Source organism: Ascidiella aspersa, chromosome 2 (assembly GCF_963924565.1).
Source record: "Ascidiella aspersa chromosome 2, kaAscAspe10.2, whole genome shotgun sequence".
Classification (NCBI taxonomy): Eukaryota; Metazoa; Chordata; class Ascidiacea; order Phlebobranchia; family Ascidiidae; genus Ascidiella; species Ascidiella aspersa.
This window is the reverse complement of record NC_139448.1, coordinates 19,933,367-19,956,014: the sequence shown is the minus strand read 5'-3', so window position 1 is coordinate 19,956,014 and position 22,648 is coordinate 19,933,367. Positions and strand designations below refer to the sequence as shown.

Genomic DNA, 22,648 nt, shown 5'->3' with positions numbered 1-22,648 from the left:
TTAAACCGGTCCAACACATACCAAAATTAGGCGTTCTTGCCAACCCTGCATTAAAACTTGATGGGCGATAGTAAATCGGTTAATTTATTTAATATTGTAACTAGGCCTATACCCAAACAATTGCAATATGCTTGCTAATCGTTGGTCACTTATATTTCTTTGAATAAACCCTCAACTTTACGTATTATAATAATTCAACAGTGCTTCGCGGGCCACAAAAAATGATGTCGCGGGCCAAATGAGGCCCGCGGGCCTGGGTTTGGACCACCCTGTCCTATAGTATGAAATCAATCTGGGATATCTATCGTCATTTTGAATTTTTGGTATTTTTGGTTCTTAACCCTATATTTCCCAGGAACTTTTTGAGGGAGATCCTGACAACCTCTAGTCATGAACCAATAAAAAACCTTCCGTTGCGATCAGTTTGCTTAATTATTTTTTACTTTGTTTACTGGCCCACCCATGTATATATTTTAGTTTACCTTGGTATGCACCTCGCAAACTGGCAAAACGACAACAGCATAACGAAGAGAAAGCATCAAACGTTTATGCATTGATAACTTTACATTCAACTTCATACTATTTGAATAACAACAAGAAAGAAAGGTAAATTTCTATATATATAATTATGATTTTTTGGTAATTGAAGTAATACTAACTATGGTATTGTTAGTAACATTGAGGCCTTATTGCAAAATTATGTTTGGCGAAAGACGCGTGGATAAATATCTTAATTGTAACTAATGTTTATGGGTTAACCGAATATAATAAAAACAAGCCATAAGGGAATATCAATGATGAGCATTTTGTAATATTAAAACATTGGTTCCCAACCGAGGTGCCATTTTATAAGATGCCCAAGAGTGCCGAGAGGTATTTCAGAAGTTTTACGAATCTAATTTTTGCCCTATTGGTAGGCCTTTTGATATAATTTTTAAATAAGATTAAAGTAAAATGAATTAAATAATATTTTTCCAAAAATGAGCTGTTGATTGTGTTGTTCCAGTTCTGTTTGTAGTGAAACTACGACAAAACACACGCCGCAATCTATTTATTATTTCTGTGGTATGGGTAAAACAATCACAATACAAGAAATGGTCGGCTATCTGCGAGATGTGAATTAAAAAATTAAAACGTTATGTTAACTGTTGCTACATTTAGGGCGTCATGATATAATACTGGCAAACGTAACCCATGCGTTCTGTGCATATCTTCTCATCCCAACGCCACTGCACACTCGATCGGTCGTATGACAATCCAGCGCAGTTTTTGGGTCCTGTGTCGGTGCCGTCGTCTTCGATATCAGTCTTCGAACGCCACATTTGCCAACTTTTATTTTGCACTCGGGTCCCGTCACCATATTCAAATTGGTTACTTCTTATACCTAGTGGTGTCATAGGGACTGAAGTAGATAGATAAAGTGGCTGGTAAAAGTTTCCATAATTTGCTGGGGATTGCCGTTCTATCCCGATCCAATACGAATGCAGACGATCGGGCAGTTTTTTTGATATAAAGTCCTGTAAGTTATTGAAAAGGCAATTTAGACTTTAAAATATAAAAACGCAGGCACCTAGTAAACAAGAATACTCATTGTCCTACCAGTCGACTTTTAGAAAATTAAATTCTTTGTTTTTTGAAATTCCTGAGAAATTCCTTGATTACACCAAAAGTAATAATAATTAATTAAGGTACTCTCGTTGTTAACCTGTGCCAGTTTGTCCTTGATTATTGCCAGATTTGCTTGGTCACCATAATTAGTTTTGCACCAACTTTTTGCATCATGCTGTGTTAAAGCTGCATCTACGACCACGTAGCAGTGGACTCCAAAACGATAATGTCCACTCTTGCAAACTAAAATACAAATTTATATGTACACATCAGTAATTATTATTTTGTAGCACTGTGGAGTTTAATATGATTATTCAGCCTGCCTATTTACAAAAACAAAAAATGACTTACCTTTTTTCGCAACACTCATGTATTTAGTAAGCTTAGCTTCGAGATCTGTAAAATACAAAATAACAGATTGACCAACGAACTACGTTGAACCCATTTTATTAAACAAAGAAAAATCGTGCTTTTAGGTAACTTTAGACCAATCCCTCTAGGTCCTAGGAAAACTGCGACAAATTTAAAGTACAATATACATGTACTAACAAGGAGCACTAAAACAAAAACTTCAAAAAAATAGTATTATTTATTAGAATGACGTTACAGATAAGTGCTTCGTTTCAACTTAGATTGTTTTTAACGGACAGCTATAAGAGAAATGTTTAAATTTATTTTTTTAAATGTTAAAAATCTCATATAAGAATGCATTTATTCTTAGTTCCTGGAGTGGTGAAACAATTTCAAAACAAGAAAAGGGATTTGACACTAAGCATTTCCATCTACAGAAGAGAGAAGCAAAATTATTAAACAACAACAAAGTATGCGCCAGCGTAATGCAATACAAAGTGTGACATAAATATGCATTTTAATCAATTTGATCATTGAATGGAAATTGAAAAATAAATTGGAAGAGTAGCTTTTGCTCTAAAATGGTTCATCAAATTTTCATTTTGGTAGGTTAAATTCTAGATTTGATTCACCTTCGAAGGAAATATCTAAATCAAACTTGATAACTATACCTAGATAACTTTCATAAATATTCTTAAGCGTTTTGCTTAGAGTTTAATTTCTATAACCAAACTATTTTTATTGTCACCGGTTTGTGGTGATTTTGAAGGTTCTACAATTACATAAACTACAGTCAACATTGAATATAGGATAGAATTACAAAACCCTCAAGTAAATTTAAGTCTAGTCAATTCACTACCTCTAGTGTTAGCTTCCAGCTGAGGAACTTTGTTCAGTACAATTGACAGCTCGGTCGGTGACAAATTAGACGACGATGAAGTTCCAGTTGGCGAATCTTCGATAAATTCACGTGTTTTGCTTGTCCTGTACAAGCAATTATATAAAACTTTGCGTTATGAGCAATTTCAGGCATTTACGGTGTGTGTTTTTTTAAGTTCCTGTTTGAAAGTATCATGCAAGTAGTGGCCAACACGGAGTCAAATATTGAAACAAGGGATGTTTACATTATTGATCATATTTATTAAAAAGAGTCATAAATATGCTCGTAAGAGTTTGGGTGTAATTTAACCGTACCGCGGGTCACATATTTTAGCTTAGCCGAACGCAGGTTTCACACCCCTGCAATATACACAACTTCCAGGGCAGAGATGTATAACTTTTGTGAAAGTGAACCACTTTTGGTCACCAATACTTACCGACGGAATTCGGATATAAATGTTTTAAGGCCAACTTTTAATGTTTTAAGGCAAACTTTTTTTTTTAAGAACTTTGATACGATTTCTATAGTTTGTTTTTTATCCAACCATAACTCTTTGTCGAACCTACCTAAGTGTAACAATTTATAAAACAAGAAATTAGATATACTATTTGACTTCAAAACGTAAAATGTATGGGTGATAAGACCACTTTAAAACATGAACAACCTGTATGACTCCTCGAGAACACTAACACGTGACTGCATTCTGGCTACTGCTGCAGTAAGAGAATCGACCCGCTTTACAAGTCGCTGAGTGTTGTCGTTTTCGATTAGTTTTTTCACTGAGGACCCCTCGTCAGCCATCACTACCGACTTTTTTGGAGATATCGACTTTGGTTTTGCTTCTTTCGTGTTTGGGATTGAATCGCACACTTGTGAACACCGAGGTGGACCTACCACTGGATAAAAATATATTGCATTATGCTACAATTCTTGTGCCTATTTGATGGCGATCTTAAAAGATTTTCTGATCGTTTGTTACGTCAGCTTTCAATAACACGATTGCTACGTAGTTTGCTTTAGAAATGACTCGTGCAATTTTACGTTTATGGATGCTCAACCGTTTTAATTTATGACCAAGCGATATATATTGATATTAAATGTAATAAATACTTTAAAGTGATTGTTACTGTGTAACTGCAACAAAGGTACAATATTTAAATGAAAGTGTATCGATTTCCTTTAGAAAGCGCATGGTTCTTGTGCACGTCACTGCAGGAAAGCAGCAGATGGTGATATGGCAGCAAAACGACCACATTATGCGTCGAACGCAGACAGCCGGGACACGGTGCCGCAAACAAAGTGAATAAAATAATACACTTTGCTGTCTTCAGATGGCTTGCAAAGGCTCTAAATTATTTATGCCGTGGCGACATCAATATTTAAAGACTAATTTTTCGCCATACAGCAAGCTCTCGCTCTATTGATGTGTACAAGTTGATCGATAAAGCCGAAAGGCAAAACCAAAAAAACACAATTAAGTTAAAATTAGATAAGATTTTCTAAATTCTTAGTAACTTGAATTTATGCCCTACTTTTTCCGAGTAAAACAAAATACCGAAGAGATATTAGATTTTTAAAGATGATTTACCAAATCATAACATTTAGTTTAGGCTAATTAGAATAACCAAACTAACATGTTAAGTATGTTTTACTAAAAAAATCATAGACAGGTGTGTATGACTGCGATCTTAATTAATCAACTGATTTCGATTATCCCGTTTGAAGGCATCCAGTGTTTTTTGTGTTAGAAAATAAATTTGACATATACGCAACAGGGGAGTTGCTTATCGATCCGTTTTGGAGGGCAAAGTGTTAGCAGTACACTAGGGACGACAAAATTGCATTCGCTGCTGCTGATTTATTCGCTTATCTAACCTCGTTCAATCGATTTTTTGAGAATTCGTGTGTTCTTATAATATGTTTGTTTCTTTTTGCATTTACCCGGAAAACGTAAAACTGCCACTAACAGAAAACTGTTACAATACGTTACAAATAATTTTATTTGATCAAATTAAAATCGCGTGCTAATCGTTAGCACAATTTCGTGGATATTAACCTCAGTCAGGTGTTTTTTTATGTTCTAAATCTAAACCAATGCTTCTCAAGATTTTTTAAAGGTCGGCCAACTTTAACTATCTTTTTTACCTGTCCGATCACTTTGCCTGGGAACTTATATTAGGGCAACAATAAGATATGGTGATAAATTACAATACAAATACAATACAAGTCCAAAACTGAGATGTCAAATCAGTGCATGTTTTCCATTGCCACTGTCTTTGGTATGCAGGAATTAGCGAAAATTGATTCGTACTAAATCCCAAAAATAACTTAATTCTACAGTCAACAGTTTCATAGCTTCTATTGCCCAAACATAAATTTAAATAGCTGAAATTGGACGGCCTCCTTGATCGGCCTCCTTGATCGACCTACCTGGTGAGAAGCGCTGCTTAAACCATTTTGCGCTGTTTAAATGTTAGGTTTTCATAATAATAAAATTGGCAGCAATACATTGTAAAAATGTACAGAAGTCAATAATTTAAAACAATGTTACTTTACGCAGCCTATATGATCACTGAACGCTCAGACAAAAGTCGGGTCATACAAAAACGGGATTCTTCATGTAACAAATAAATCTACTAAATACAAAAACGTAAATCGCAATATACTTTTATAGACATTTTGTATTTTTGTTTGTGTTTTTTTGGTATCCTGTTCGTTAACGTTGCAATGGGTTGGAAAATATGTTGTGGAACCACTGGACTATTTTCATACAACTAATTTCACCATAAGGTTCCGTTTAAATCAAGCTTCTCGATTGCTGCTTTTGTTAATTAAATTACACAACATATATACATTAAAAAAATCCAATGTTTTATTGTAATTCATGTTAAACGCTAACCAAATACCGTTTCTGTTTGTTATAGGCTAATTTTGTTTCGTTTAGTAGACCAAATGTTACTCATATTCTTGATAGATCGTTTACGCAATTGGCTTAGAAAATAGAAAAAATTCCTATGTGAGGCTATAGTACTGTTACAATGAAAATGTATGCACTATCTTATAAAGTATGGCATCTCCCATATGTATTCATTACGCAAGTATGCGATTGCATTCAGGATTTTTGTCACGGAATTGTTAAGTTTTATCTATCAGTTTTGTATACTGAATATTAACTAAAATACGTCAACTTACTGTTAAATAGTACAGCTCCCATGAGACCTAGAACCCAAACAAACAAACAGCTAATGCAAATTTTGATCCAAACTGGTGTCGGCTGAGGAGGCACACGGTAGGGGTTAGATGCTTCACGATTCTTCAACATTATTACCGATTTGAAAAATATCCTTAACAGCAAGAATACCAACAATTAAAAATTACGATTTCGTAAATATCCAACATGTCGTGTTATTCTGAACAGATTCATTTTAGGTATCACCGTAACAAAGGCTATTTGGTACATCGATTTGTCAGCCAATGTCCTTTTATAAATGTAGTTTTAAGTAAATAAAGTGAATACTAATTTTTTTACTTTGCAATCTCATTCCTTTCACAACACTGACTCAAAGCTATTGAATGGTATTCTCACGTTACTACTTCTCATTAAAAATTGAAGCTTGAAGCTGTGGCTGTTTTTCTCTAGAGTGCGCTCATGCACTAAATTAGCGGTCATCAAACAAAGCTCATTCTTGGTACATCATTGAATCGTGGTACTTTTATATTGGTAAGAGATACTACTACGCTTGCAACGGCCCTAATATTAAAATCTATTAGGATGTGGTTGGTAGCACGTGATTGCTAGCAACGCTTCCAGCTTATTATTTGGTTGAAAAGGATTTAAATCTCGTTCGTTAAAAAAATAGGTCAATAGCGTTCTCTTTGTGAAATGTGCGGCTATCAAACATCATTTGGGACTAACTGCCTTGTAGCAAATTTGTTTATCTTTGATTACACTACCTGGGTGTTTTTCTTTCTTGATAACTTGTTAAAACGTTGACCCTAACAGCAAAGATTCTTTACTCTCTTATCTTATCGCATCTGCTTGTTGGGCAACGACTTTCGCTGGTTTTAAGGCCGTCACGAATAGATCGATTTCGGGCATGTCGCCATTGGGCGAAGGACGCACGTTTCCCCTCGGGATGTTTGTGTGTTGCAAAGAGTAGTCAATTGGTAATGATTAAATATTTGACCCGTTCAGGGTGTTTCACTAATTCGTCTCTTTTGTGAGATTCTTCGAATAACAATTAATAAAACGATAATAAACCATTTTTTAAAGAAAGTGCCTACTCTTTGTTTAGAAAAGTGGTTCCTAAACTTATTAGTATCACGACACTGCGTTTTAACGGTTCTCAAAGAGATATGGCGAATCGATCATAGATGCAAATTGATAACTATAAATAGTGTTGCTACAACGTTGGGCGTTTTGTCGAACACTTTTTCCTTTAAAAGTTTTAAATGTGTCTGAGATTTTGCCCGGAAAATGGCAACCCCGATACAAATGGCATTTATAATAGGGTTACCATATTTTGAAACGCGAAATCCCGGACAAATTTACTGCGGTTTCATTCACTAACTTCAGATCAGAGAACGTCGGAAGTTACGTCATAAAACTACAAAACGTGATGTATTTTAAAATTAAATAGATGCAAAACACTCGTGTCTCGCGTACAACGTTAAAAAAATGACTTGGTACAGAGTTGACCAAAATTTCATTTTTGAGTGTGCGATAAGACACACGGCGCAATCACGCTAATCCGGTTTTACCAAGACAAGCTAAAACATAGTCAAAAATACTTAACTTAGATTTGTAGCGACACGTCATCAAATTGTTATTTATCACAGAAAATTCTTTGTTTTATCGCTGCATGTTTCGTCATGGCAAAATACTGTAAAAAAAACATTGCAGCAAAAGTTTGCAACGAAAGCTGTTTGACACCAATTTTATGCGTCAGAGCTGTATCTTATGTCACGCTCATCCGTTTCATAAAAATAACATATGTTTTAAAGCGCCGTGGTGTAAACAAAACTTATATTTCCGCAGCCTCGTGAAATGTACATTGTTGATATTTGTGTGAAGCCAGCCCTATGTTGCAATCGCAATTTTTGACGTAGAAATTGTATTTTCGCGTCAGAGATATGTATAGAAAAAAGTTTTAGATAACGCCCTTTGTCACGTGAATTTTTGTTAAATGTTGTAAGAATTGACTACGTAAATCCTTCCTCTTTCCACAGAAATTTTCTAACTGATTTTCGTCTATAAATAATGTGCACAATCAATAAAGAATGCCCAATACGCAGACAACAAATTCGAGTGGTTGTTTTCTGAGCTAAGGCTTAATACGAAGCAGAAGATGAATAATCAACTACCTGCTACAGATTTTGCAAAGCAATTACATTGGGCAGTGAAACAACGACGTAAATTTTAGATTTATTTATTAACAAACTGGACTTGAACCTTAAAGGGTAATATATAATATAGCCAAACAATTGATCTAATAAACAGAACTTTGGCCGGGTAAAATTTGTGCGTTTGCCAAATAATTGGTTTCCCACACCTCTTGATTAAAGCAAGTATGTTTCAACAGTAGGCGTTCTTGTAGGTCCAATTAATGTTTATCTGCTGTTCCATATTTGGTAAAAAAAAACTATTTAATCTTGCTGGTTTAGACATTATTTAACTTACAGTATAAAAATAAACAAACATACTACTGGTTAAACGTTTCTAACTAAAACTGACTAAAATAGAAAGCAATACACAAAAACTATTTTCCAGTATGGCAAAAAGCTGGCGACTTGGCGACTATGTCGGCCGAAGAATCAGCCAGAAAACCGAAAAAATTGGTGCAAAAAATTCTGAGTAAAAAAAAATTATAAAAAAAAAAAATTGAAAAATTTTCAAAAATTTTCAATTTTTTTTTTCCTAGATTCATTTTACAAAATACCTTGTGGTTGTTTCCATACATATTTACCCACGTCTATTTTTAAAAAATCAGTAATATGTAATAAAAAATTTCACACTACCATTGGCAAAAATTAATTTTATTATGCCATTTTGAAAAAAGTCACGGTAGTGTGAAACACGTTGTTTAGTAAGAAAAAAACAGTATAAGGCATATAAAGATTGTTTATTATTTTAAAAAGTACACAATTTTGATCATAGAATTGTTATGTGTTGGCAGGTTTGCTTTGATACTCCTATTTTGAGTTGAATTCCTGTACATTGAGTTAAATTCCCCCTTCCTGTTAAATGTACAGGTATAACATTCGCATCGGCATATTGAGGATGTACCAGGCTATGCTTCTCCATCTAAGGCCTAAAGTATATTTTGTTGTTTTAATTACGCAAACGCAAAAAAGTTCCGCGCTTCAGCCTGGTTTTGCTGGGTCTATGTGTCTTTGTTTTCAACAAATCTATATATCCCAAAGGTAATATGCATACTATGCGCCATGTTGCACTGTGACAAATTTCTGTTCAAGATTGTGACAATTTCTATTCAATTTAATTATAAATATCATTATTTCGAGCAATATAAATTGGAAATTTATCCAAAGAATATTTTTCCTGCTTTTTAATTTGGTTTTGAGCTGCATGTTTTCACACAAGTTCCCCGGAAAACAGCTTATCTATGTAACAGGAGTAAGAAGAGCAGACATGTGCACCCCCAGACCCCAGATTGTACCTTCACATGTCCCTTATGTATTTGTTAATGACTTAATGTCACAAAAAAATTTTGCGCCTTCGGCGCAACTTTTTTTTATTTTATTTACTTATTAATAGCCTTGTTTATTGCCCAAACATGGCAAGGTTCATACATTCCTTGGGCAAACACATCATTTAACTTTAGGGGTGCGACCAAAAACCGAAGAATTTAGGCAAAAAAGAAGGCTGGCAAGATTCTGCCAGCCTGCTATTTTCTAAAGCGAAAGCAAAATGATTAAAAGTTGGTCGCAAGTGACGTATCAATGAAAAGCACGCACAAGTAACTTCTGTGAAAACAAAGCTATTTACTAAACAGAACAAAAATTTCAACTAATTTTAGTACCTTACAATTATTACAATTATCCTTTTCGAAATTGTGAATGTATGGCTGATATACTTCATACAGTACAGTTAAATCCCGGACATATAAGCAGATTTTGCCATTTCTCCCTGACGCAGATTTCAAAACTAAGTTCCCTGGCATGTCAGGGAAAATCCTGACGTATGGCAACCCTAATAATGGCACCCAATGTGCTTGTGGTTATCAAGTTGTTTGGCACGTTAAACATCACAAATAAATCAAAAATGCAGGCGGTGCGTTTAACTCGCTTTTATTTATTCTTAAGAGTCTAATTTGCGATAAAAATCCTGCAACACTAGTGACGCTATACGAAAATTTGCATTACTCAAATAAAATTGACCGAAATTGGATTTTGGAGGTGAGTAATTTCACGTTGTGCTATAGGTTAGTGCAGGGGTCGGCAACCTTTCGTGTGTAGTGTGCCCAGTATATGAATAATTTTAAAATATTAATAACTCGCGTGCCAAACATTTTTCTATGTTTGGTTTTAAACAACCCGAGTCCGACCTCGGCCAAATGTATAATTTCATCGAGTCCCGAGTCCGGATCAGACTCTACAGCCTGTGTACCGCCAATTTATGCAACAAAAATAAGATGGATTTTCAGCAATCCATTCATAAGGGTCATGGAAAACATGCCACCATATGCTATTCCACCATTACAATTTGCAGTTTGCGGTAATATCAGTTTCAAAATTCGGACTCGGGACTCGGATAGTTTTAACTAGTCTTACTTGAGTCCCGAATCCAACTCCCCAGCCCTGCTGTCATCTGACATATAATTTACGTACCTTGGGCGCTATTAAAAATCTAATTTCATAAGTCAAATTCTGTAAAGATACCCTAACCCTGCGCAGTTTCGCTTTTAGCCTGGTTTCTCAGTGACACAAAAATACACATGCTTAATAGTGTAGAATGCCCTGCTTTAACGCAGTCGACATCACGCCAATTTTAGGGCATTGTGACGTATTACTAACGGTTCGGCGTAAACAACAAGTTTAACCCCAACAAAAATAATGTTAAATATAACAGTTAAGACACTAAGTTGTGACACGAACCCTACAGATAGAACTGGAAATATGTGCATTTGTGCAATCATTTAGTTAGCGCTAGTGTTAGTGATGTAATAATATAGGCCTACCATATGTCCTCTTTTAGGAGGATTTGTCCTCTTTTCTCAAGAAAACTGAATGGTCCTCCGAGGACGCTTAAAAATGTCCAAATGTCCTCTTTTTTCGCATTTCGAGTAAGTTGCTTTCAATAAGACTTTTAGGCGAGACGTTGTATTTATTTCCAAAAAATACTGTAGCCATGAAACATGCTGAATTGCTGGTTTAAAACAGGTTTTGAAACAAATTGCCCTACCAGCCCTACCTTCTTGATTGTTATTGTAAACATTGCGCCCGAAAAAAGGCAACAGAACCTTACACTTGAAAAGGCCTATTTATAAAGCAAAGTTGTGAATTTGGTAGGACTACTATCAGTGTTACTGTATGGTAAGCTATGTTCTTATTACTTACAGAAGTTTGTCTAGTGAGTATATAGCAGCGGTTCTTAACCGGGGGCGCGAGCTCTAAGTTACTATTTAAGTTTTTTGCAATGATTCTATTGGTTTCGTTTTGGTTGTAAATCATTCCTACAGTGCTGTACAAACTCTGTTTTTGCCAACTTTTACATTAAAACTGCAAACAAATTTCGGGCTCCGCCACAATTCCACTTTCGTTTACTTGCAGGCAAAAACTGTCCTCTTTTTGGGTGCTGAAGATATGGTAGCCCTAAATAATAATGTTATTGATGTGGTGGTGATGTAATGTTGTACTTTCTTAAGGTGATATTAACATGCGCGTTAAATCATTTGGCGTGCCCTGACAAATCATCTAAGGTGTCACTTTTGGCACGCGTGCTAGGGGTTGCCGACCCCTGGGTTAGTGGCTCTCAAACTTTTTTTAGCTTGCAGCACATTAAAAGATTAAAAAAATTCACTTTCCATAAAACAACAATAGCGTAACTTGATAATCACCCTTAATACAGGCAAAACAAAAGGTATGCATGTTAATATAGGCCTAACAAGTTTTCTAAAGGGTAGTATGCATTCAAGTCTCGTATGCTTGCCTGCATGCTTATTTGTAATATAAATAGGTTTTATATATATTTTTAAATTGCTAAAAGTTTCGCGGCACACTTTAGAATATCTTGATGCACACTATGCAGCGCACACAATATGACGATCACTGCGCTAGCTTATTGTTAGATAAAAAAAAAATACATTAAGCAATAGGCCAGCAAACAGAGTTAAAAATCTAAACAAATTACATGAGAAGGTTTTTCGACGAAATCAAACAAGTAAGGCAGGAATTTCCAAAAAGTCACCTAAATATGTAGTGTTCAAGACGTCATACTGACGTCATACGTATTAGTTATGCTCTAGAAGAGGGTTTCTCATCCGTGACCCTCGGTTGTGCAAATTCCTTTGAGGGCGTTCAGTTGCAAAAAAAACGTTCCATCGTAAAACGCATAAAGCAGTGGTCGGCAAATTGTGATCCGCGGCCCGCGAGTTACTTTTGAATATAGCTTTGTGTTATAAAGTAATTGTGGGCCGCGTGATAGTCGTACATTCGTACACTCATTGCACTTTATTTTAAAGTTGGTGTGGCATAGCATTTTTAAATTGTTTAACTTGGAAAGGCCGCGGGCCAAATGGGGTCCTGAGAGCCTGTCGAACTATATTTTTTTTACTATATATTTTATTTTTGTATGTAATTAAAAAAAATCGTTTTAGAAAATGTTTTACGTTATGATATGGCAGTCTTTTATTCACCAAGGCGGCGTGTTCTATTTCATCTTATAATCAAGTATCCTGAATCCGCCACTTTTTCGTAGTGGTTTTACGTGGGCCTTCAATAGCCCTGAAAAAGAGTACTTTTGACAAAAAGTTTGCCGACCACTGGCATAAAGTATGCTACAGGGTTATTCAAGGTCATTTTTAGGCCAACATTCAGCGGTTCATGCACAACTTATTTGTCAAGTAGGTAAATAGTAACGCATTAATAAAAGGAAAATCGAGAAATCATCTCGACGAAAGTAATGACATCGCCTGGCTCGGTACAAATCAGAGCCGAATATGAAAAATAACCAGACGGCATCGAAGAACAAGATTTGTAATGACTAACTATAAGTTAATTTAATTTAAAATGCCTTATTTGTACAATTTTCAAAAGTAAGTGCATTTATTCGTTGATTAATGGCTGTATTTGTTTTTAACGCGAAGAAGTAAAACAAGTAGGCCAAATACGTTAAACACAATGCTTGGTATTTTTATAAGCAGGGGGCCACGAGAGTCGAGAACCTTTCAAAGGGGGCTACGAAGCATAAAAGGTTGAGAACCACTGGTCTAGAAAATCTGTCAGACACTCAAGATTAGTTTAATATTTAAAAAAATCAGGGTAACCAAAATGTCAATTGAAGCAAATCGATTAATTATTCCAAGTTATGAAATCGTTAAGGCATCATCAATAAAAATTGCTATAAATGACGTAAAATTTGCAATTTTGTGTAAGAAGTTAGGAGTTACCACATATGTTAGATTAACTTATGTGAAAAACATTTATTTGACACTGTATTATCCAAGACCTTCGTCTTTACACCGTGTAACCATTCTGTTAAAAGTAAACTTATAGACATTACCATATACTAATTAGAAGTCTATATCATAAGATTATTGTCTAACGACGGAGTTGACAAACTTTTGTGGTCGCGCGCTACATGACACTATTTACTCAAAACTCGCGCCCCGCTCTTCAAAAAAATAATGCTGCGTGGACAATGGACACAATGATCTGTATACTATTCAGGCAGTGTTTTCAGGTGAATGGAAACATCGCACAGACAGGGCGCTTAAATGTAAAATCGGCAAATTATGTGAAAGTTGTTTAAAACCTGTGATTGTCTCTGGCTAAACTTAATTGTTTATATGCACTAAACAGCATCTGGTGACAATTGCTCTGGTACATATTTACCTTAAAACTTCAATAGGTGCCGCATACTGATCAATATATTTTATCGCTTTCTAAAGTTACCGTCTTATAGTCAGTAAACGTAAACAATTGCATACACTAAGGCAGGTATTTTACCATAAGTATAAAATGAATAACTATGTTATTATGAATGGTGTACCTGCGTTATATGTTTATGTTTAAGTTAATATTTACATGTTTTAGATTGTCTAACATACATTCACTATATGAATTTTAGTAAGCATGTGTATAAATTGAACTAAATTAATGGCGTAGGTGCATACCTCGTATAGGTAACAGGACATTAATTTACAAACAAAATAATTGCGTTAAGGTTGATGCAAACTATTTTGCGCTACTGCATTTGAAACGGCTGACGATTCAACATACAGTTTCATAGCAATCCTGTTTTGTCGTTAGCTTAACAATAAACTCGGATCACGGATCAGTTCACCTTGATCCGGGATCAACATTCCTGTTTTCATTCCACAAACTCGGATCAAACTTGATTCGAGATCAAAATGCGTCATGTTGATCCATGATTTTGATCCGAAAAAATAGGTGGATCAGCTATTTAAAAAAGGCATTTTTGTTGATTTTTTCGAAGAATAATTATAAATTTTAGAATAAATACCACGCTATACATATACTTTACATCCTGTGGGGCTTGTAATTACATTAAATAGGATTTTTTTAATTAATAGCCAATATGATATTATAAAGCCGGTTACCACAACTTTAACCTTGGCGGCTGCGATCAACGCTATTCTGAGTCATTGCCGAAATACAGTATATGCTGAAAAGAGTATAATACAAAATGTCAATTATTTCAGTTATTAACGTTGTAGATTTATGTGAACAAAGTAATTCACTTCCTAAAAGAAGACTATTCGATGTACAAAATCCGATCGAGTTTTACGACGAAAGGCAATTTAAGAAGCGATACAGGTTTTCCAAAGAGTCTGTCTCGTTTCTGTATCGTCTAATAAGAAGAGATTTGGAAGGTCCGCGGAGACATGGCATTCCGGAAATTTTTAAATTATTAATCACAGTACGATTCTTGGCAACAGGACACTTTCAGACAACCGATGGTGACCTAATACACTGCAGTCACGGCAGTGTGTGTCGAATTGTAAAAAAAATGCAGCTAACAGAGATATTTTTATAAAATTTCCTACTTCGGCAAATGAGGCCATTCAAGTCAAAGACATGTTTCACAGGATTGCTGGTTTTCCTGGTGTTATTGGCGCGATTGACTGCAGGCATATCCCGATTTCTTTACCTGAAGGTGACCAAGCTGAGGTCTTTAGAAACCGGAAAGATTACTTTTCTTTGAACGTCCAATGCGTTTGTAATGCAAATATGATGGTGACCGATTTGTTGCTCGTTGGCCGGGATCGACCAATGATTCGAGAATATTTGATAATAGTATTATGAGATCAAAATTCGAATCAGGGTTGGTCACTGGTTTGTTGCTCGGAGATGGCGGTTACCCTTGCCGGTCATGTCTAATGACACCCTACAGATGCCCTTCAAATAGGTACCCATTGAACACGTCTTGGCTAGAAAACGTTTTATTTTGGTGTACATCTGGAAAACTCGTCTTCGACTTAAATTTGACGACTTAGAAACGTCTTGAGACGTTTTTGGAAATACAAGAAAATTATGAATATTGTGTGGTCTTAAGAAGACCTCTACAAGTTGTATAATAATCGGTTTGTAAAAAACGCTTTTTTGAAAACCATCAAAAAACGTACATGCTAAACCTAAATAGATGTGTTTTCATAATTCGTCAAAAAAAGGTTTAATAATCGTGAAAAAACAACCTTTTTAAAACCTTTTGTTAAAAACCATTCCAAAACGTATTTTCTTAGCGGAAATTTAAAGGTTTTTACTTAATGTTTAAAAGACGTTAATTAAACGTTGCGAACACAAATCTTTACAACGTTTTACTTAAAACAACTGAAAACCGTTGCTACAGAAATTATAGAAAAACGTTTCTAATTTTTGTGTAAAAAACGTTTATTGAACGCTTCACACCATAATTTCCCTAAAACATTTATTCTTAAACCAATATAAAATGTATATTTTCAAACCAAAACATTTTAAAACGTTTTACGTGAGGGGGTGGGTCTGATTAATGAGTCATCATTTATATAATTGCCAAGATGAATCGACCACACTCCTTCAAGATTTGAGATGGCCTGTCGTAAGGCCAGACAGGTCCAATTCTTTCCTTTAGTTCAGATACATGAACAGTCAATTTTGCTGTCTCAGTATTTTCTCTCTGCACTAGGCAGTACTGGGTGATACTGGTTGATACTGGTTCAGTCACAAAAGCACTCGAGTTTGCTGTCTGAGTAAAAGCCGTAAAAGCCCATTTTATATTGATTGAACACGCTATTTATAGACGAGAATCAGTTAAGAAAATTTCTGCGAACAAAGAAAGATTTACGTCATTAATTCTTACAATATCTAATAAAAGTTCACGTGACAAGGGCGGATCCCTCAAAACCTTCTTTGCACTTATTTCTGACGCGAAACATACAATTTTTACGTCAAAACGCGATTGCGAAACAGCTTCTGACTTCAGTTAAATGACAACAGTTTGAAATCACACGACCGGGGAAACTGGTTTATGTTCAGACCGCGGCGTTTTGAAAACATATGCTAAAACGGATGTAAATGCCTTGACGCATAAAAATTGGTGTCAACAATTGGAATTTTGCAAATTCGCTGCAAGGATAACGCAAACATTGAGAATGTGGTTGCAAGAAATCTAGGTAACGGAATTTTACCGAAAACTCTCCGTTTATCGTTTGCACATTGGCTGCAAGAAGTAACGCAAACATTGAAAGGGATTGCAAAGAATTTAGGCCATAGATTTTTACTGAAAATTTTCCGTTACGACACATCGATTAAAACAAAAAATTCTCTGTGTAAACACAATATGACGAAGTGGCTGCTATATACGTACAACGACGACAACACGTTATTTTAGAAATTACGGGAAGAGAGCATTTTTTGGTATCCGTGATACATTTTTAACATTTTCGGCACGATATTATATTGTCTTACACGTTCTTTGCAAAGGAAACCGTCTCAGTTCAAGGTTTGTAGAAGACAGCGACAAGCCCGTGAAATATTATCAACACACAAAAAATAGAGGTGGTTTTTCAACTCTATTGTACAACTTGCTGCTAAAACTTTGTTTGTTTTTCTCGTGGCATTTTCGGCAAACGAAAGATTAAAATTTTATGCTGGCGCCCATGCAATTTCGTTACTTTGAAACGTATTTCGATGACAGGAAATGAATAGGATTTCACTGTAAACTTTTTACGTCGACCAATGAAGCGATTTTCATAAACCTAAATAGAAATGTTTAAAATGGATAGCTAATCAAAGAATACTAATTCTTGTGTGTAAACATTAGTGCAATAACATATTTAACAATGGTTTATTTCGTACCCGACGAAAAATTAAAAAATGTGTCTCCTTTAAGATCCTAAAAATATGAAGATTGGTCACGCAACATGTGATTTGCTATGACGTAATTTCGAATTTCTAGAACGTTGAAACAGTGAGTGGCGGGAAAAGGGATAAAAGCTTTGTTCAAAACAGGACTTTTAACGATAACAAATTTAAGGTATAAGTCCGTTAATATCGTCTTAGTTTTCACTATTTTTTTAATCTGATGGATTACGCTTTGCTGCTGTTGATGTCATCTTCGATTTAGCAATCAAGTAGATGCTGCCTGAGAAACAATTGTTGGTAAGTTACAAGAGTCTTTCATTGGTTGTTGCATTTTTTGTTTTTAATTTTAGTCCTAACCACACGCTTTGAATTTAGGCGGTACTGGGTTGGGTTAGTTTTGGACAAACTCTTATCTAGTGAAGTAGGTTTCATGAGAATTTTTTGTGGGGAAAATAAATATTATAGAGCAGGTAGTCGAACCGTTTGACTTTTTGGGTTCGAAATCTGGTTCGGTTTCGATTAATTTAAAAGTTCTGGTTTGGCCATCAGTGTTTCAAAACCGGTTAGTAAAGTTCCGGTTCGGATAAGTTCCGTTAAATCTTAAAATGTTGGTTAATATTGTAGAGAATAATCTTTGAATTGTAAGTCAATTTTATTAAGTTGCATAACGTATTGAAAAAACATCATCTCATTACTGAGTTATCCAAAAAATAAAAAGCATTGTTTTATTTAATGAATTATTTATAATTTTTTCATACAATTTCGAACATGGCATAACTTAACCCAGTAAAATACATGTTGGAGTGAACTGATTTTTTTGACAGGTTTGGATTTGGTTAAAGTTCGGGTACGTGTCCTTACAATCTTACAAAAAACGGTTCGGGTTCTGTTACGGTTCGAAAATTGGCCCAAAACCGGTTCATAAAGTGCCGGTGCGGTTTCGCTTCGACTCCCTGTTATAAAAAACATCCAAATTTCCTTTTAAAATCAAAGCAGGTAAATCGTCAACTCTCTGAGGTCTTTTGAATTTAAAGCTTGAACCTTTGAGTATTGCATACTTTTCGCAGCTAAACACATTATTTCACAGCGATTTTACATGGCTTCTATTTACCCCAATATATTTACCCCTAACCCACCTAAAACTACTTGCATTCCACATCCAAAATTGCTGACCTAAAGAATTAAACTAGATTTTAACTTTGTATAGTATGACACTGCATGGAGCGTTGCTTAAATGTAAGTAAATTTCACGGTTTGCCAAATATATTACAAATTACAAAATGTAGGATGTTGAAGGCTTATCCATCAAATTTAGAGAACTCCGCCAGCTACATAATTTGCAGCATTCTAACGACTTAACATATGAGTTAATGGTCTACTTTGGACTTCATTGTACGTCACAATGCTGCAAGTGCTTTGCTTCACTTTTTAAAAGTAGACTGCAACGTGCAACCCGTTTAAGTCTCAAACTTTAATACCAGTTGTATGTGAAAGCTAAGAAGGGTTTTAGTTGCCCACTGTTGCGTAATTAAATTTTGGGCTGATTTTAAATTTTGAAGGTTCACCAGTCTGCAAAATTTATTTTTAAACTTTATCGGTCCGTGTACTTAAAAGGTTGAGAACCGCTGTTATATCTGTACTTTACTACAAATTTGGATGTCAAATAAGTTGAATATTGGCCTAATGATGACCTTGGGTTACCAACCGCATACTATACTTTTGAGTGTTTTATGATGTAATGTTACTTTGGCAACTTCACGCCTTTTGAGGAAATTGCAAAATCGCTGCATGTGGTATGAAGTGTTAGCCCCACTAACTTTTGAATAAAACTTTTTAAAATAGGTCAGGAGTAAAGGTTATTAGCAAGCAACTGGTTGCCTTCCTCAAAAAACGCTAACGCCGCACTCCATGTCAATATTTATAGCAAGCACTAAATTTGTTTTGTCACTAACATGAACCTTATTGGAAACTGGCCACCCACATAAAATTTAGATTTGCCTGATATAACCAGCAAATTTAGTTGGTATCCGATATTCTACATTAAATACCTTTAGTAGTAACTCCATTTTAACAATCAAAAACAAAATAAATTTAGGAGCATAATGGTTGGAGGTTGTAGTAGGACATACTTTAGAACAGTGGTTTTCAACCAGGGTCTCGCAATTTCTAAATTGTTTAGCTAATTGAGGTGTGTTTATTACAGAGGTTCCTCGAGCCAGTGGAATTATTGCACTGGGGTTCCTCGAGCCAGTGAAATTTTTCCATAGGGTTCCACTCCAGCAAAGAGGTTGAAAAGCACTGCTTTAGAATATCAAAGCCCATACAGAAGTAGTCATGTTAAAAATCAATAGAGGGCTATTCACAACGTTCAAAATGATACCTACATCTGTATGGGCTTTGATATTTTTTTTACCATGTAAATAAAAAAATTAATTAGCTCACAACACAAAGTTAAAATTGCAAAAATTAGAGCAGATTGCTTCATACAAAAACAAAAATATGAACATAAGAAGATGTTGCATAAAAATAAATACTAGCCTGTGGCGTTCAATAAAGCATCAAAATGAATGATCTCAGTGGTTCTTTAACCTTTTTTGTCGATAAAACTATTTCAAGTTGTTTCTCAAAAGTGAAAAAAATCTCAAAATACATTTATTGTACATGGGAGTATTCTAGTTTTTGGAGTGCTGCGTATGACCGCAAAACACAATACTGAATGTGGATGTGAATTGAAGATGTAGCTCATAGTTGTCTAAGTAAAATCTAATTTTAGCTATTAAACCAATTCCCTATATATACTTTGTAACTAATAGTTGCGTTGATGGCACAAAATAACGCTTTTCTTACTTTGACGCTGTTACATCAATCAGCTGTTTTTGGCGAACTTGTGTGCAATGAAAAGCGCAAAAAAAAATCTTTGGTTAATTTGGGAGAAATTTTCAACTTCTAATGCTAGAAATAACGATATTGATAGTCCAAGTCAACAGAAATTGTTCGTCGAGGTTATGTATCACACAGTGCAACATGCCATAGTTTGCATGGTGCTTTGTGCTGAATAAATTTGCTTTACACAGAAACACAAACATAACAAAACTAGGCCAAAGCTTCTGCATGGAGCAAACATTTTTTGAGTTAACATACCATAATTAAAAGAGCCAAAAATATAGTTTAGGTTTAGGCTATAGGTGGAGATGGATAGCCTGGTACATACTCAATATGCCCATGCGAGTAGCATCATGTCTATTTATATTGTGATGGCTTTTTAATTCAATATAGGAGTACTGGTAAAAAACAAGTAAAACTGCAAACACACAACAATTCTATGATTGAAATTGAGTATTTTAAAAAAAGTTTTTATTTTTTTATTTCTTTAGATAAAAAATCGACATAGTCACCAAGTCGCCATAAATGTTCATGGGTCTTTAGTTGCTTGCGGTCAGAGGTTTGTGATTTGTGGACTGTGTACAATTTGGGCTTCTTCAAGGCAATCAGAGAATTCTGAATTTAGTAATACACTTATATTATAAAGCTAGGTCAAAATAGGTGTCATTAACAGATTTAAATGTATTGGATCTGGTATGTTATAAGGTCTGCTGGCTTGTAATATATACAGTGATTGTGTGTGTTGTTTTATTTAAACTTTCAAGTTTGTATGAAAATAGAATGACTTTACTGGTGAACCTTCTTGGATGTATATTTATGAAATTTGTGACTGTTTTTTTGAATTTGTATTGACATAATGCTAGCCTAGCTGTTTTTCAAAAGTGGGTAATTATGGTATATATATCCTATTTTAGTTTTGCAGGTTAACAGAACTGTTGGTTTGTTGTAAATGCGTATGATAATACATTTGTTGATCCTGTTTTTTATTTGAGTTTTTTTGATATATGACATTCTGTTGTTCCTGGTTTGATGTGGTTTGAAGGTACAGTGAAATAAACAATTTTTGGAATTTGATCAAATCGTGTGGTTTTGTTAAGCATCATGCAAAGTAAAAGCCGGTGCTAATTGATTGTGAGATTTATCTGAGTCCATAAAGGCATAAGGTGAGCAAATTTAGCGCACCGCAGGCCATCCCAAGTTTATGTCTTTTTTAAAGCAGCCCAGTAAAAATAACAGTGAGTGTTTAAAATAAACAAGTTGTTTATAATCAGGATGTGAATGAAATATGACGTACAATCATTCTTTTTCTGTTATTTTCAGTGTATATTCACCTTGTAACTAAATACCTGAGTTTGCCTTATTTAAAATAGCAAAATTTCGATTTAAAATTTGTGTTAATATTCCACCCTTGAAGCACACCAATTAACAAATCATTGGTGGTACACCTAACCAAATGTTCTAAAAACAATAATTCATCGGATTCCTTTTACAGGACTTTTGTACATTTTTGGCTGTGTATATACAGGGCAGTCGGAAGTAACTCATGTGGTTTTTGAATATTGAATTAAGAAAAGTAGGGATCAATGATTTTGTTGCAACAATTAGTTTTGTTAAATTATATTTGTCATAGATAGGAGCTATTAATTTAGTTCAGAACGTTTTTTATATTTATGATCTTTGTGTAGGACATCTTCATTTTTTAGAGAAATGTTTATTTATAAAAAATTATTCCTAATTTGAGCTGTACACAGGTTTTTTAAGATTCGTTGAAAAAAAAAGAAATTTTAAGTCCCACATAACACCCGATCCGAATTAGTGCATTTCTAAGCAAAAAGGTCTACGGCAATTAGTGCATCCAAAGGATCAAAAAGCCCGACTTTTAGACTTTGAGGTCTCGGACAATGCACTAATTTGACTTATCAATGTGCTTCAAAAGATTAAGTTTAATAATACTTGACCTACCTAAACCCAAACGCTAACCAGCACCCTAACCCAAATAATGTGCATTGAATTAAGAATTACATAAACGCTTTAGGCTCCAATACCTAAATTTGTGACGTAACAATCCTATGATACCATAGACGAGAAACTATATTTTTATTACATTAACGCACATTATTTGGGTTAGGGTTCGGGTTCGGGTTTGGGTTAGGATGGGTCAAGTTTTATTAATGCCATCTCACACTTTTTGTAATCTTTTGTGAATGTTCAACGAATATTTTCAATTTATCTACGCCGGGAGTTTACCTAAAGGTTCAAATTAGTGCATTGCCAGGACCTCAAGGTCTAAAAGTCTAGACTTTTCTGGATGCCCTAATTGTCGTAGACTTTTTTGCTTAGAAATGCACTAATTTCTAACGGATCGGGTGCACATAACCTGCC

General features: G+C 34.9%; 1 protein-coding gene across 1 annotated transcript; it reads right to left on the bottom strand.

The window, feature by feature from the left end:
• Positions 1-871: 871 nt before the first annotated feature.
• On the bottom strand, positions 872-6,228 carry LOC146164250 (uncharacterized). The gene is made up of 6 exons (XM_083382363.1): positions 6,032-6,228; positions 3,504-3,735; positions 2,819-2,943; positions 1,960-2,004; positions 1,706-1,851; positions 872-1,517 (listed from the first exon to the last, which is right to left on the bottom strand). Exons 1-6 carry the CDS (start codon positions 6,159-6,161, stop codon positions 1,158-1,160), a joined length of 1,038 nt encoding a protein of 345 aa, XP_083238489.1. The 5' UTR covers positions 6,162-6,228; the 3' UTR covers positions 872-1,157.
• Between the last annotated feature and the right edge of the window lie 16,420 nt (positions 6,229-22,648).